The 13,933-nt window shown below is 47.0% G+C and overlaps 1 protein-coding gene across 1 annotated transcript in view; it reads right to left on the bottom strand.

Annotated features, from left to right (window-relative positions):
- Positions 1–13,632, bottom strand: part of LOC121008178 (probable S-adenosylmethionine-dependent methyltransferase CRG1) — a 163,267-nt gene extending 149,635 nt beyond the window's left edge. Inside the window, exon 1 of the mRNA XM_040440572.1 lies at positions 13,485–13,632. Within this exon, the coding sequence (XP_040296506.1) occupies positions 13,485–13,595 (111 nt within the window). The 5' untranslated portion in view covers positions 13,596–13,632. The remainder of the gene's footprint in view (positions 1–13,484) is intronic.
- Positions 13,633–13,933: the final 301 nt, after the last annotated feature.

Here is a 13,933-nt window from a genome sequence, read left to right as displayed (position 1 = left end):
TACTTACCTGCACGTTTATTGGCTGCGTAGCAGCCAACAAACATGTGGGGAGGAGACTCGAGCATTGCTCTTGAGCACATGCGGTATTCGGCCAAATACCGCCATGTGCCGAGCATCGAGCATGCTCGATCAACACTACTTCTTATCTTTACCGGCTGCTCTCATTTATGATTTTATACTCCCGTTTAAGGCTACTTTCACACTAGCGTCGGGTGTCCGCTTGTGAGCTCCGTTTGAAGGGGCTCACAAGCGGCCCCAAACGCATCCGTACTGCCCTAATGCATTCTCAGTGGACGCGGATCCGCTCAGAATGCATCAGTCTGGCAGCGTTCAGCCTCCGCTCCGCTCAGCAAGCGGACACCTGAACGCTGCTTGCAGCGTTCGGGTGTCCGCCTGGCCGTGCGGAGGCAAGCGGATCCGTCCAGACTTATAATGGAAGTCAATGGGGACGGATCCGTTTAAAGATGACAAGATGACACAATATGGCTCAATCTTCAAACGGATCCGTCCCCCATTGACTTTCAATGTAAAGTCTGGACGGATCCGTTCAGGCTACTTTCACACTTAGAATTTTTTTTAAACTATAATGCAGACGGATCCGTTCTGAATTGATCCAAACGTCTGCATTATAGGAGCAGATCCGTCTGAGCAGACATCAGATGGACCCGCTCTGAACGGTAGTGTGAAAGTAGCCTTAGGTGTAGTAAAAGAACTAAATCTACTCCAGTAAGGGAGCTGGCACTGATTTAGGTTGGCAGTAGATGCGCCTAAGTTACGTAGAAGTCAGTGCCTCTACATAGCTTGTGCACATCATGCGCCAGTGCAAGGGGTATTAAAGCAGGCATCTAAATGACCCCAATAATGTCTATGTTGAAACAGGATGCCGGATGTGTACGCTGATTTTCACAGCACATACATCTTGGCAAACACCCCTGTTTTACATAATAAACACACTTGTTGTTAAGATTAATGTTTACTTTCATACTAAGTAGAGCTGAACAAACTTCTTGAAATTCATTTAATCTCTGATTCGATGAATTGTTGAAATTTTTTTATAAGGGTCTGAATTGATTCTACCTGAATTAAATATGCACAAATTGCCCTGTTAGTTGGTATGTAACACTCTAAGATCTCCTTGGTAGGGATGAGCGAACTTGTGTTTTCAAGTTCGGCGTACTAAGTTCGGCTTATCTAAGAATTCTGTTATGGATTTCTCTACCACGGACCATAACTTATGGTGTTAGATAATCTGAACCTTGAAAACACAAGTTCGCACAACACTACTCCTAGGACATCATATATTTTCATATATCAAATAACAGGGAAAAATATAATTCCTACTAGCAGAAGGACCAGGCTTTGCACGGGTATATTTCATCTATTTCATTTAAGGTTTGTGTGTGTCGTTAATAGATATCGACAGTATCCACAATAACAGTGACATCTACAGTACCCCGCCCCTTCAACAGTGACCTTCACAGCGGCCTACCCCCTTAAGGCTACATTCACACGACCGTATGTGTTTTGCGGTCCGCAAATTGCGGATCCGCAAAACACGGATACCGCCGTGTTAATGTAGCTGGCCCTATGACAGAAATGCCTATTCTTGCCTGCGATTGCAGATAAGAATAGGACATGCTCTATCTTTTTTTGCGGGGTCGCGGATCGGATCTACGGAATGCGGACAGCCCATTGTGTGCTGTCCGCATCTTTTGCGGCCCCATTGAAATGAATAAGTCAGCACTCGTTTGGCAAAATTGCGGATCGGATGCGGAGCCAAAAATACGGTCGTGTGAATGCACCCCAACAGTAACATCCACAGCGCCCTCCCCTTTAACAGTGACCTCCACAGCAGCCGCCCATTTATTAGTGACCTCCACAGTACCCCATCTCTTTAACAGTAATTTCCACGATAACCCACCCCCTTAACAGTGATCTCTACAGAGCTCTGTTCCCTTAAAATGTGACCTCCACAACAACCCGCCCCCTTAACAGTGACCTCTACAGCACCCAACCTCTTAACACTGACCGCCATAGTGGACTGCCCCCTTAACTGTGACCTCCATAGTTCCCTGTCCCCTTAACAGAGACCCAGGGCCGGCCTTTGGGGTGTGCGGGCTGTGCGGCCGCACAGGGCGCCATAGCAACAGGGGCGCCGGGCGGCCGACAGCCCATCGCAAACTAAGTATACTTATTACTATTTTGTTGCGGCTGCCGGCTAACAGCGCTGAAAGCGCACGGACTATTGGAAATAGTGAGGAGGGGGCGGGGCCACTCTGAGCTCCGCTCTGCTGCCTGGCCTGCCTGTCTCTTTAAGAGAGAAGACCAGTGGCTTTTGGAGCAAGTCTTCCTTCGCTTTTGATGTTGCCACTGTGCTCCGCCCCCAGGGCCCAAGAGAGAAGAAGGAGAGAGCCGGCGAGCGCCAGCCAGCAGCCACAGCAGACTTAGTCTCTGCCAGGGAAGGCCCACGACACAGCCTGAGGCTGAGCCAAGTTCCAACAGAAGTTACAGCCTTACAGGTATTTGGTAGTACAAAGATAACAACTCATCTGCCACTGGCCTATGATGGAGTGGGAGAAATGGGAAGGGGGGCGACAGAAGGAGAGATGTGCTGCTGCTGCCACTGGCCCATGGAGGGGAGAAATGTGCCATTGGGGGGGGGGGTCATAGAGGACAGGGGACAGTGTGTGCTTTCTTGCTACTACATCAACCCCCCCCCCCAGGGATTTTAGGGGCCATTAAGGGTTGGACTTTAACTCCTCGCTGCTGATGTTGAGTGTGCCGCCAATCATATTCCCCTCCCCCCAGCACACCAGTTACCTTTAGGAGGGGGGATATGATTGGTGACTATGTGCACACTCCGCATCATCCAACCCCTAATGCCCCCCAAAATGCCCGGTGGGGGGGTGGTATGACAGTCAGAAGGGGCAATGGGTATGCGGCTCCTTGCCCTGCACTCGCTCAGCTGTGCTCGCATACATATCGTGCCCTGTGTCCACTGTCCTGTGACCACTCTGCTAAAGCCTGGCATAGCCCAGCTATGCCCTACTTTACCAAAGCAGACAGGCAGGAGTCGTGTGGTGATCATATTTATTGTATGTATGTATGTGTGTGTGTGTGTCCGTCCCTGTGTGTGTGACTGTCCGTCCCTGTGTGTATGTGTGTGTCTCTCCCTGTGTGTATCACCATGCCCACAGTGTTCCTATGTCTTGACGCAGCTGCATCAGAAGTTCAGAACGTTCTGTGCGGGGCAAGAAGAAGATGGAAGAGGAGGCAGCGCCAGCATGGAGTTCGTGTGATAGACACAGGGAGGCACACTAAGGACGAAGGTAACACTTCCACATGATCTACACTAGTGTTATCTGTGGTTTTACATAGGACTGCAGGTAACACTACCACATTATCAGCACTAGTGTTATCTGTGGTTTTACATAGGACTGCAGGTAACACTACCACATTATCAGCACTAGTGTTATCTGTGGTTTTACATAGGACTGCAGGTAACACTACCACATTAGCAGCACTAGTGTTATCTGTGGTTTTACATAGGACCGGAGGTAACACTACTACATTTACGGAAATCAGAGAGCCATCACTGTGTTATCTGTATTCAGAGAGCTATGTGGTGTTATTTGTGGTGTTACATAGGACTGCAGATAAAACTTTTATGGTATATCCACAGGAGTCCCATAAATTCAGATACTGTATCGTGTAGCAACATTATGGCTCCCAAAAAAACAGGGGTAAAGGGGGGGGGGCGCCACAAGGTTAGCTCGCACAGGGCGCCTGAACACCTAAGGCCGGCCCTGCAGAGACCTTCACCATGCCCACCCCTTTAACAGTGACCTTCATAGGATCCAACCCCCTTATCAGTGACCTCCACAGCAGCCCGTCCCATTAACAGTGACCTCTACAGTGGCCGCCCCTTTATTAGTGACCTCCACAGTACCCCATTTCCTTAAGTGATTTCCACAACACCCCGTCCCCTTAACAGTGGGCTCCATAGCAATCTGCCCCTTAACACTGACCTTCATAGCGGACTGTCCCCCTTAACTGTGACCTCCACAGCAGCCTGCCCCCAGGGTGGCCAGAGGTCCGGTTTTAGTCAGGACAGTCCAGCTTTCAGACTCCCTGTCCTCCATCTGGGGCAGGACCTGGACGGGCACAGGGCTGATCTTTTGAACAGCTCACTCTCAGACAGTAGCAGTGTGCTGTGTGAGTGTGAGCTGCAGGGAGAAAGTCACCCTCCCTCCCACCCCTGCAGCTGACAGAAGTTGATTTTTACCTTAATTTGTTCAATCTCTGTCGGCTGCAGAGTGGGAGGGGCATGGCTTATCAGGACATGGGGGCGGGGTTTTTAAGTCCATCTTTTGAGGGTGGCCTGAATAGCCACCCTACCTGCCCCTGAACTGTGACCTCCACAGCACTCCGCTCCCTTAACAGTGTCATCCACAGCGCCCCGGCCCCTTTAAAGCTGACCTGCAGCAGTGAAGAAAAATGGCTGGGTTGTTATGGAAACCTGGTGTAAAAATGTGTGTATGTGTAGACTAAGGGCCTGCGAGCTTCTATTGGCAGATAAGGGTCATGTGACCAGGCATCAATTGGCTAATGCATTTTTTGAGAATATCTCCACAGGGATGTCCTTTTGAACAGCTCACTCTCAGACAGCAGCACTGTGCTGTCTGAGCATGAGCTGCAGGGAGAAAGTCTCCCTCCATCCCACCCTTACAGCTGACAGAAGTTGATTTTTACCTTCATTTTTTCAATCCTTGTCATCCATAGCGCCCTGCCCCATTAAAGCTGACCTGAAGCAGTGAAGAAAAATGGCTGGGTTGTTATGGAAACCTGGAGTAAAACTGTGTGTACAGTGAGGAACAGAAGTATTTGAACACCCTGCGATTTTGCAAGTTCTCCCTCTTAGAAATCATGGAGGGGTCTGAAATTTACTTTGTAAGTGCATTCCCACTCAGAGAGACAGAATTTAAAAATAAAATGTTTAAAGAATTTATTTGTCTTAGGCTAATTTCACACCTGCGTTAGGTCTGGTATCTGCACAGACGGATCCGCACCTATAACGCAAACCATTGTATCCGTTCAGAACGGATCCGTTTGCATTATGAAGAACAAAGTCAAAACGGATCTGTCCTGACTTACATTGAAAGTCAATGGGGGAAGGATCCGTTTTCAATTGCACCATATTGTGTCAGTGAAAACGGATCTGCTCCCATTGACTTACATTGTAAGTCAGGACGGATCCGTTTGGCTATATAGATATGACCAGAGAGAGACAATAATTCTCTAAGGCCTCATGCACACGGGTTCCGTAGTTCCGTGATCCATGTCCGTTTTTTCTTCCGTGGGTCTTCCTTGATTTTTGGAGGATCCACGGACATGAAGGAAAAAGTCGTTATGGTGTCCGCCTGGCCGTGCGGAACCAAACGGATCCGTCCTGACTTACAATGCAAGTCAATGGGGACGGATCCGTTTGACGTTGACACAATATGGTGCAATTGCAAACGGATCCGTCCCCCATTGACTTTCAATGTAAAGTCAGGAGTCCCTATTATAACATCGGATCAGAGTTTTCTCCAATCCGATGGTATATTTTGACTTGAAGCGTCCCCATCACCATGGGAACGCCTCTATGTTAGAATATACCATCGGATTTGAGTTATATCGTGAAAACTCAGATCCGACAGTATATTCTAACACAGAGGCGTTCCCATAGTGATGGGGACGCTTCAAGTTAGAATATACTGAGAACTGTGTAATAACTGCCCCGTGCTGTCTGGCAGCACCTGATCTCTTACAGGGGGCTGTGATCCGCACAATTAACCCCTCAGGTGCCGCAATGACCTGTCCTATTTTTTTGACGGACAACGGTTCGCGGTCACTGGGTCTGTGAAAAAACATGTCCGTAGGCTACTTTGGCACAGATGGATCCGCAGATCCGTCTGCATAACAGCTTTTTCAGATCTGAGTTTTCACATGGTGAAAACTCAGATCCGACAGTATATTCTAACACAGAGGCGTTCCCATGGTGATGGGGATGCTTCAAGTTAGAATATACTAAAAACTGTGTACATAACTGCCCCCTGCTGCCTGGCAGCACCCGATCTCTTACAGGGGGATGTGATCCGCACAATTAACCCCTCAGGTGCCGCACCTGAGGGGTTAATTGTGCGTATCATAGCCCCATGTAAGAGATCGGGTGCTGCCAGGCAGCAGGGGGCAGACGCCCCTCCCTCCCTCCCCTGTATTAAATTCATTGGTGGCCAGTGCGGACCCCCCTCCCTCCCCTGTATTTAATTCATTGGTGGCCAGTGCGGCCCCCCTCCCTCCACTGTATTTAATTCATTGGTGGCCAGTGCGGTCCCCTCCCTCCCCTGTATTAAATTCATTGGTGGCCAGTGCGGCCCCCCTCCCCCCCATCATTGGTGGCAGTGGAGAGTTCACCATGGGAACGCCTCTATGTTAAAATATACCATCGGATTTGAGTTATATCGTGAAAACTCAGATCCGACAGTATATTCTAACACAGGGGCGTTCCCATGGTGAAGGGGACGCTTCAAGTTCGAATATACTAAGTACTGTGTACATGACTGCCCCTGCTGCCTGGCAGCACCCGATCTCTTACAGGGGGCATGTTTTTTGCCCGAAACGTTGCTTCAGTCCCAAAAAGGACCTCTATGTCCGGCAAATAAAAAAGCATTAATCTAAATACTGGAGTGCTGTCTAAATTACTCTATTACAGGGGGCTGTGATCCGCACAATTAACCCCTTAAGTGCCACACCTGAGGGGTTAATTATGCGTATTATACCCCCCTGTAAGAGATCAGGTGCTGCCAGGCAGGAGGGGGCAGACCCCCCCTCCCCAGTTTTAAATTCATTGGTGGTCAGTGCGGTACCCCCTCCCTCTTATCCCCTGTATTACATTCATTGGTGGCCAGTGCGGCCTCCCCTCTCCCCCCCTCCCCTGTATTAAATTCATTGGTGGCCAGTGCGGCCACCCTCCCTCCCTCCCCTGTATTACATTTATTGGTGGCCAGTGCGGCCCCCCCTCCCTCCCCTGTATTACTGTCACGGCTAAGGATGGGGAAAACCCTCAGCCGTGCGATGCCCGATGATGTTATGGACAACAGGATTAGGGAGCAGGTCACCTCCTACAGCGTCCCTAACCTGACCCTAACTCCTAGCTGCACGGGCCGACCTTTAAGGTAGGAGGACCCGTGCGCAGGAACCTCGGATCCCTGTCTCACCCTCCGGCAGGTCCCTGGACTAGGAGTCAAGATAAGACAACCTGTTCCTTCTGAATACGGAGGAACAGGGGTCTCAATGGCCAAGCTGCAAGGAACAAAGGAACTAAAACAGACTTACGGATATGGCAGGCGAACTAAATAGTTCCACCTACCTGCCACAGCCTTGCTGACTGGATCCCTGTGCAAACAGGAATCCAGATCCATAAGCTGCACAAAACAACATAGGAAAGGAAAACATCAAATAGACATCACACATAAAGTTGACATAAACTTAAATGTGACATAATTTTTATGATCACAAGGGTGGCTCTCACTGGCAGGTAGAATACAACAGGAGGCTGCTCCAGCTAAGCATGGCTGAAGCAACCCTCAGACCTGGGATAACAGTGAGGCTATATAGGCCAAGAAGTCACACCCAACAGTCGGACACACCCAGTGACTCACAGACACACTGGGAAGGGAGTTAACCCTTCCAGCACCAGGGAAGGGAAACATAAATTAAAAGGGAAAGTGTCCAACTCAAAAACACGCTGTGGCTGTTGCCGCAGGCAACGACATGGGTGGCAACCATGTCCTGGGAGTCAGCCCAAAGGCCGGGACACTGCCACCACATGTACACAATGCGTTGCCACGGGCAACCACAGTGAGGAGAAGATGCACACCACACAAAACACAGAGTGCACACAGACATACAAAAGTGCCACGCACACAAACTCCGAGGCAACCGCACACATAACTGTTGTCCGCGGCAACCGCACCTGAGGCAAACGAGATTATGCCACCAGCTCTGGTTGACAACTACAACCCAAACCGCGGGCAACTGTATGCGGCTCCCAAGGAGTCATGGCCATAAACATGGTCGTGACAATTATATTCATTGGTGGCCAGTGCGGCCTCCCCTCTCCCCCCCCTAATTAAAATCCCCCTCATCATTGGTGGCAGCGAAGAGTTCCGATCAGAGTCCCAGTTTAATCGCTGGGACTCCGATCGATAACCATTGCAACCAGGACGCTACTGCAGTCCTGGCTGCCATGGTTACTTAGCAATTTTAGAAGCATTATACTTACCTGCACTGTCTGTGCCCGGCCGGGCACTCCTCCTACTGGTAAGTGACAGGTCTGTGCGGCGCATTGCTTATAGCACAGACCTGTCACTTACCAGTAGGAGGAACGCCCGGCCGGTCACAGACAGTGCAGGTAAGTATAATGCTTCTAAAATTGCTAAGTAACCATGGCAGCCAGGACTGCAGTAGCGTCCTGGTTTCCATGGTAAACGATCGGAGCCCCAGCGATTAAACTGGGACTCCGATCGGAACTCTCTGCTGCCACCAATGATAAGGGGGAGTGATTTTAATTAGGGGGGGGAAGGGGAGGCCGCACTGGCCACCAATGAATTTAATACAGGAAAGGGAGGGAGGGGGGGCCGCACTGGCCACCAATGAATTTAATACAGGGAAGGGGGGCCGCACAGGCCACCAATGAATTTAATACAGGGGAGGGAGGGAGGGAGGGGGGCCGCACTGGCCACCAATGAATTTAATACTGGGGAGAGAGGGGGGCTGCACTGGCAACCAATGAATTTAATACTGGGGAGGGAGGGGGGGGCCGCACTGGCCACCAATGAATTTAAAACTGGGGAGGGAGGGGGGTCTGCCCCCTGCTGCCTGGCAGCACCTGATCTCTTACAGGGGGCTATGATACGCACAATTAACCCCTCAGGTTCGGCACCTGAGGGGTTAATTGTGCGGATCACAGCCCCCTGTAAGAGATCGGGTGCTGCCAGGCAGCAGGGGGCAGTCATGTACACAGTTCTTAGTATATTCTAACTTGAAGCGTCCCCATCACTATGGGAACCCCTCTGTGTTAGAATATACTGTCGGATCTGAGTTTTCACGATCTAACTCAAATCCGATGGTATATTCTAACATAGAGGCGTTCCCATGGTGATGGGGACGCTTCAAGTTAAAATATACCATCGGATTGGAGAAAACTCCGATCCGATGGTATATTAATAGGGACTCCTGACTTTAGATTGAAAGTCAATGGGGGACGGATCCGTTTGCAATTGCACCAAAATTGCCCCGAAAGGTGTATATAGCCTTAAGTTTCCATGTCACTATCTATATGGAAACAAACTGTCATTCAGCAGCAGGTGGGCGGGGAAAGTCAGGAGCTCATAAATATTCATGACTCATCATTATCAGATGGAGCTTTTCAATACAAGATGTTGGCAGATTGACTGGGTCGATTAAAGAAAGTGACCCAGCATTGTGCTAAGAGAATCAATCACTTATTTATGTTGCCCTTAATTAGGACACCATAAAACTGGTGACAGGTTCCCTTTAAGGTAACTTCCCTATTGGTTTGATATCTAGAATTAGCGAAGATGACGAATATGACGAATGTATTTGTCATATTCCTCAAAACAAAGATATCGAAGTATTCTCCATCTTCGTTTTAGCTCCATATTCGTCAACTTCGCTAATTCTAGCAATAAAATAGGAAAGTTGACTAGAGACAGCTAAGTTTTTAATTCGCTATGCGATAATATTACTTTGCTTTTTTTTAAATAAATAAAATAATTATAACACTTGATAATTATTATAATTATTCTATTTATAAAAAAAAAGCAAAGTAATATAATCGCATAGCGAATTAAACACAGCTGTCTCTATAGTCAACTTTCCTATTTGATTGCTAGAATTAGAAAAGTTGACGAATATGGAGCTAAAACGAAGATGGAGAATACTTCCTTATCTTCGTTTTGAGGAATATGACGAATACATTGGTCATATTCGTCATCTTCGCTAATTTTACCAAGCCAACCATAGTAAACCAGGTCTAAGTTGAAATCGCAATGATATTACTTCGAGTTATAATAATCGAATTGCAATTTCAACTTAGAGCTGTGTTTCTAATGGGTCTGCTTGCTAGAATTAACGTAGTTAACGAATATGGAATATAGCAGTGCTAAGTTGAAATCGCAATTCGATTAATTCAAGTTATAATAATCGAATTGCGATTTAAACTTAGAGCTGTATTTCTAATGGGTCTGCTTGCTAGAATTAACGTAGTTAACGAATATGGAATATAGCAGTGCTAAGTTGAAATCGCAATTCGATTAATTCAAGTTATAATAATCGAATTGCGATTTCAACGTAATTCTCAAATCCGACAGTACATTCTAGTATGGAGGCGTTCCCATGGTGATGGGGACGCTCCATGAGCACGGAAGTCGGCAGAAGCGGCAACGGGCACTGACTGGAGCAGCCAGGAAGCCAGGAATCCTCAGGACAGGTAAGAACTACTTTTGGGAAGTGGGAAAGAAAAAAAAATAACAATAAAAAAAAATATATAACAATATTCGAAATAGCGAATTTATAGTGCTATATTCGAAATATTCGCGAATTAGCGAAGTGCCGATATTCGCGAATTAGCGAAGTGCCGATATTCGCTAAAAAAATTCGATATTCGAATATTCACTCTCAACAATACAGTCGTGGCCAAAAGTTTTGAGAATGACACAAATATTCGTTTTCACAAAGTTTGCTGCTAAACTGCTTTTAGATCTTTGTTTCAGTTGTTTCTGTGATGTATGAAATATAATTACACGCACTTCATACGTTTCAAAGGCTTTTATCGACAATTACATGACATTTATGCAAAGAGTCAGTATTTGCAGCGTTGGCCCTTCTTTTTCAGGACCTCTGCAATTCGACTGGGCATGCTCTCAATCAACTTCTGGGCCAATTCCTGACTGATAGCAACCCATTCTTTCATAATCACTTCTTGGAGTTTGTCAGAATTAGTGGGTTTTTGTTTGTCCACCCGCCTCTTGAGGATTGACCACAAGTTCTCAATGGGATTAAGATCTGGGGAGTTTCCAGGCCATGGACCCAAAATGTCAAAGTTTTGGTCCCCGAGCCACTTAGCTATCACTTTTGCCTTATGGCACGGTGCTCCATCGTGCTGGAAAATGCATTGTTCTTCACCAAACTGTTGTTGGATTGTTGGAAGAAGTTGCTGTTGGAGGGTGTTTTGGTACCATTCTTTATTCATGGCTGTGTTTTTGGGCAAAATTGTGAGTGAGCCCACTCCCTTGGATGAGAAGCAACCCCACACATGAATGGTCTCAGGATGCTTTACTGTTGGCATGACACAGGACTGATGGTAGCGCTCACCTTTTCTTCTCCGGACAAGCCTTTTTCCAGATGCCCCAAACAATCAGAAAGAGGCTTCATCTGAGAATATGACTTTGCCCCAGTCCTCAGCAGTCCATTCACCATACTTTCTGCAGAAGATCAATCTGTCCCTGATGTTTTTTTTGGAGAGAAGTGGCTTCTTTGCTGGCCTTCTTGACACCAGGCCATCTTCCAAAAGTCTTCGCCTCACTGTGCGTGCAGATGCGCTCACACCTGCCTGCTGCCATTCCTGAGCAAGCTCTGCACTGGTGGCACTCCGATCCCGCAGCTGAATCCTCTTTAGGAGACGATCCTGGCGCTTGCTGGACTTTCTTGGATGCCCTGAAGCCTTCTTAACAAGAATTGAACCTCTTTCCATGAAGTTCTTGATGATCCTATAAATTGTTGATTGAGGTGCAATCTTAGTAGCCACAATATCCTTGCCTGTGAAGCCATTTTTATGCAACGCAATGATGGCTGCACGTGTTTCTTTGCAGGTCACCATGGTTAACAATGGAAGAACAATGATTTCAAGCATCACCCTCCTTTTAACATGTCAAGTCTGCCATTTTAACCCAATCAGCCTGACATAATGATCTCCAGCCTTGTGCTCGTCAACATTCTCACCTGAGTTAACAAGAAGATTACTGAAATGATCTCAGCAGGTCCTTTAATGACAGCAATGAAATGCAGTGAAATGTTTTTTTTGGGATTAAGTTAATGTAATGACCGGCGTCACGCACAGGGAGGGAAAAGGGAAAGCCCTGCCCAAGGGAGAGGGTAAGGTGGTGACCCCTGACTCACCTTGCAGCTGGCACCTGACTGCCCAGACGTCCCTAGACGGGTTCCTCACCCGTGCAGCGATCACGTGCCTAAACCCTGTCTTTCCCTGAAATGAGCCCTAGATAGTGAACGGGTCGGTGGGATCGCTAGTCCGCACCACTGAACTAAGAGGGAAACACCAGGGAGAGGACAGACAACACAGACAAACACATACACCCAGGTGGGCGACCACAGCAGTCCACAAAGTTCCAACAGGGATCCGGAGGGTAGCGTTCTGGATCAACAACCAGAGAACGCAGCAACACAACTCCAGAGGGTCAGAATAGATGTCCAGACAGGAAGCTCTATATCTGGCAACCAGAGAAGTGTGAGAGGGGAATATAAGGAGGTTTGGGAGTGCTGGACAAGGAACAGCTGAGGAGAAGGCGCTACGGATCCCTGAGTGAGCCAAAAGTGTTTGCAAAGCAAACCCAGAAAGCTACCATAAGGAAAACAGCCTTATCTTAAATAAAGCGCGCAGCCAACCGCTGCGACCTCCTGACCCCGGGGTACAACGGAGTCAGGCGTGGCTCTTGACACCCTCGTGACAGTTAATTTTCATGACAAAGAAAGACTATGCAATTCATCTGATCACTCTTCATAACATTCTGGAGTATATGCAAATTGCTATTATAAAAACTTAAGCAGCAACTTTTCCTATTTCCAATATTTATGTAATTCTCAAAACTTTTGGCCACGACTGTAGTTCTAGAGCAGGATGAGCTGAACAGATAGTTATATAATTTTGAGTTTGATATCTTTATTCATTTAATTCTTGAATCCACTGCATTACACTCCGCTTTCTGAAAAGCTACATTTGAGATCTAGGTAGCAAAACTCAGCAGAGAAAAAGATTTGAGAATATCTCAAAATATCTTTTACATTAATAATTAACAAAACTGAAAATGAACATAATTTCAATAATGTCTTCCCAACATCCATTGTATACCATATATATGGAGCTATTTTGAAGGCGTTCCCAATGTGCCGCACATATATAGGTAATCTACACCTGCTGTGCAACGATTGAAATTGAGGTAACACTGATCCCACCGTTGTGATGCCTTGGTCAATAGGAATCATGGCATTAAATCGTTTTCAGAGAGAGGTGGCCCTGGTCCAGAAGCATCCCTTTAAACAGACATGCCTGGGGATGACAGGTCCTCTTTTAACACTACATTACATATAAATAGGCTTGTAATAATCCACTTAATGTATCTTACTTTTCCTTTCATGTAGGATAAAATCATATTACAGATTTCATTGGAGACAGGAATCATATATTTTTGATACACAGAAGAGAATGTCGTCTTCTGGAACACTTCGACTGCCATGGTGATATGTGCTTTGGCTGTTGCAGTTGTAATGTAAAAATCTGTCAAATAAAAACAATAATTTTTGCCTCAATATTCCTATATTTTTTTTATGAACATTCAATAATATTCCTTATAAACAGCATCAATCTATGTACATTGAAAGGCTCAAATTTAATAAAATGTCTGCACCTAGAATGTGTCTAAAAAGTGGCACAATTCGGCACAAACAGGGTTTACATAACATACTCTTTTCTGACTTGTCCAAAAAGAGATTGGCTTGTCACAGACATGAGACAGGTAGATGCCTGGACCCCATGCAGAACGGATGCATGGTGGTGAGAGATAGAGCTGCACAG

The sequence above is a fragment of the Bufo bufo genome, chromosome 7, assembly GCF_905171765.1.
Source record: "Bufo bufo chromosome 7, aBufBuf1.1, whole genome shotgun sequence".
In the NCBI taxonomy this organism is placed as follows: Eukaryota; Metazoa; Chordata; class Amphibia; order Anura; family Bufonidae; genus Bufo; species Bufo bufo.
This window is presented reverse-complemented; position numbering and strand designations above follow the sequence as displayed.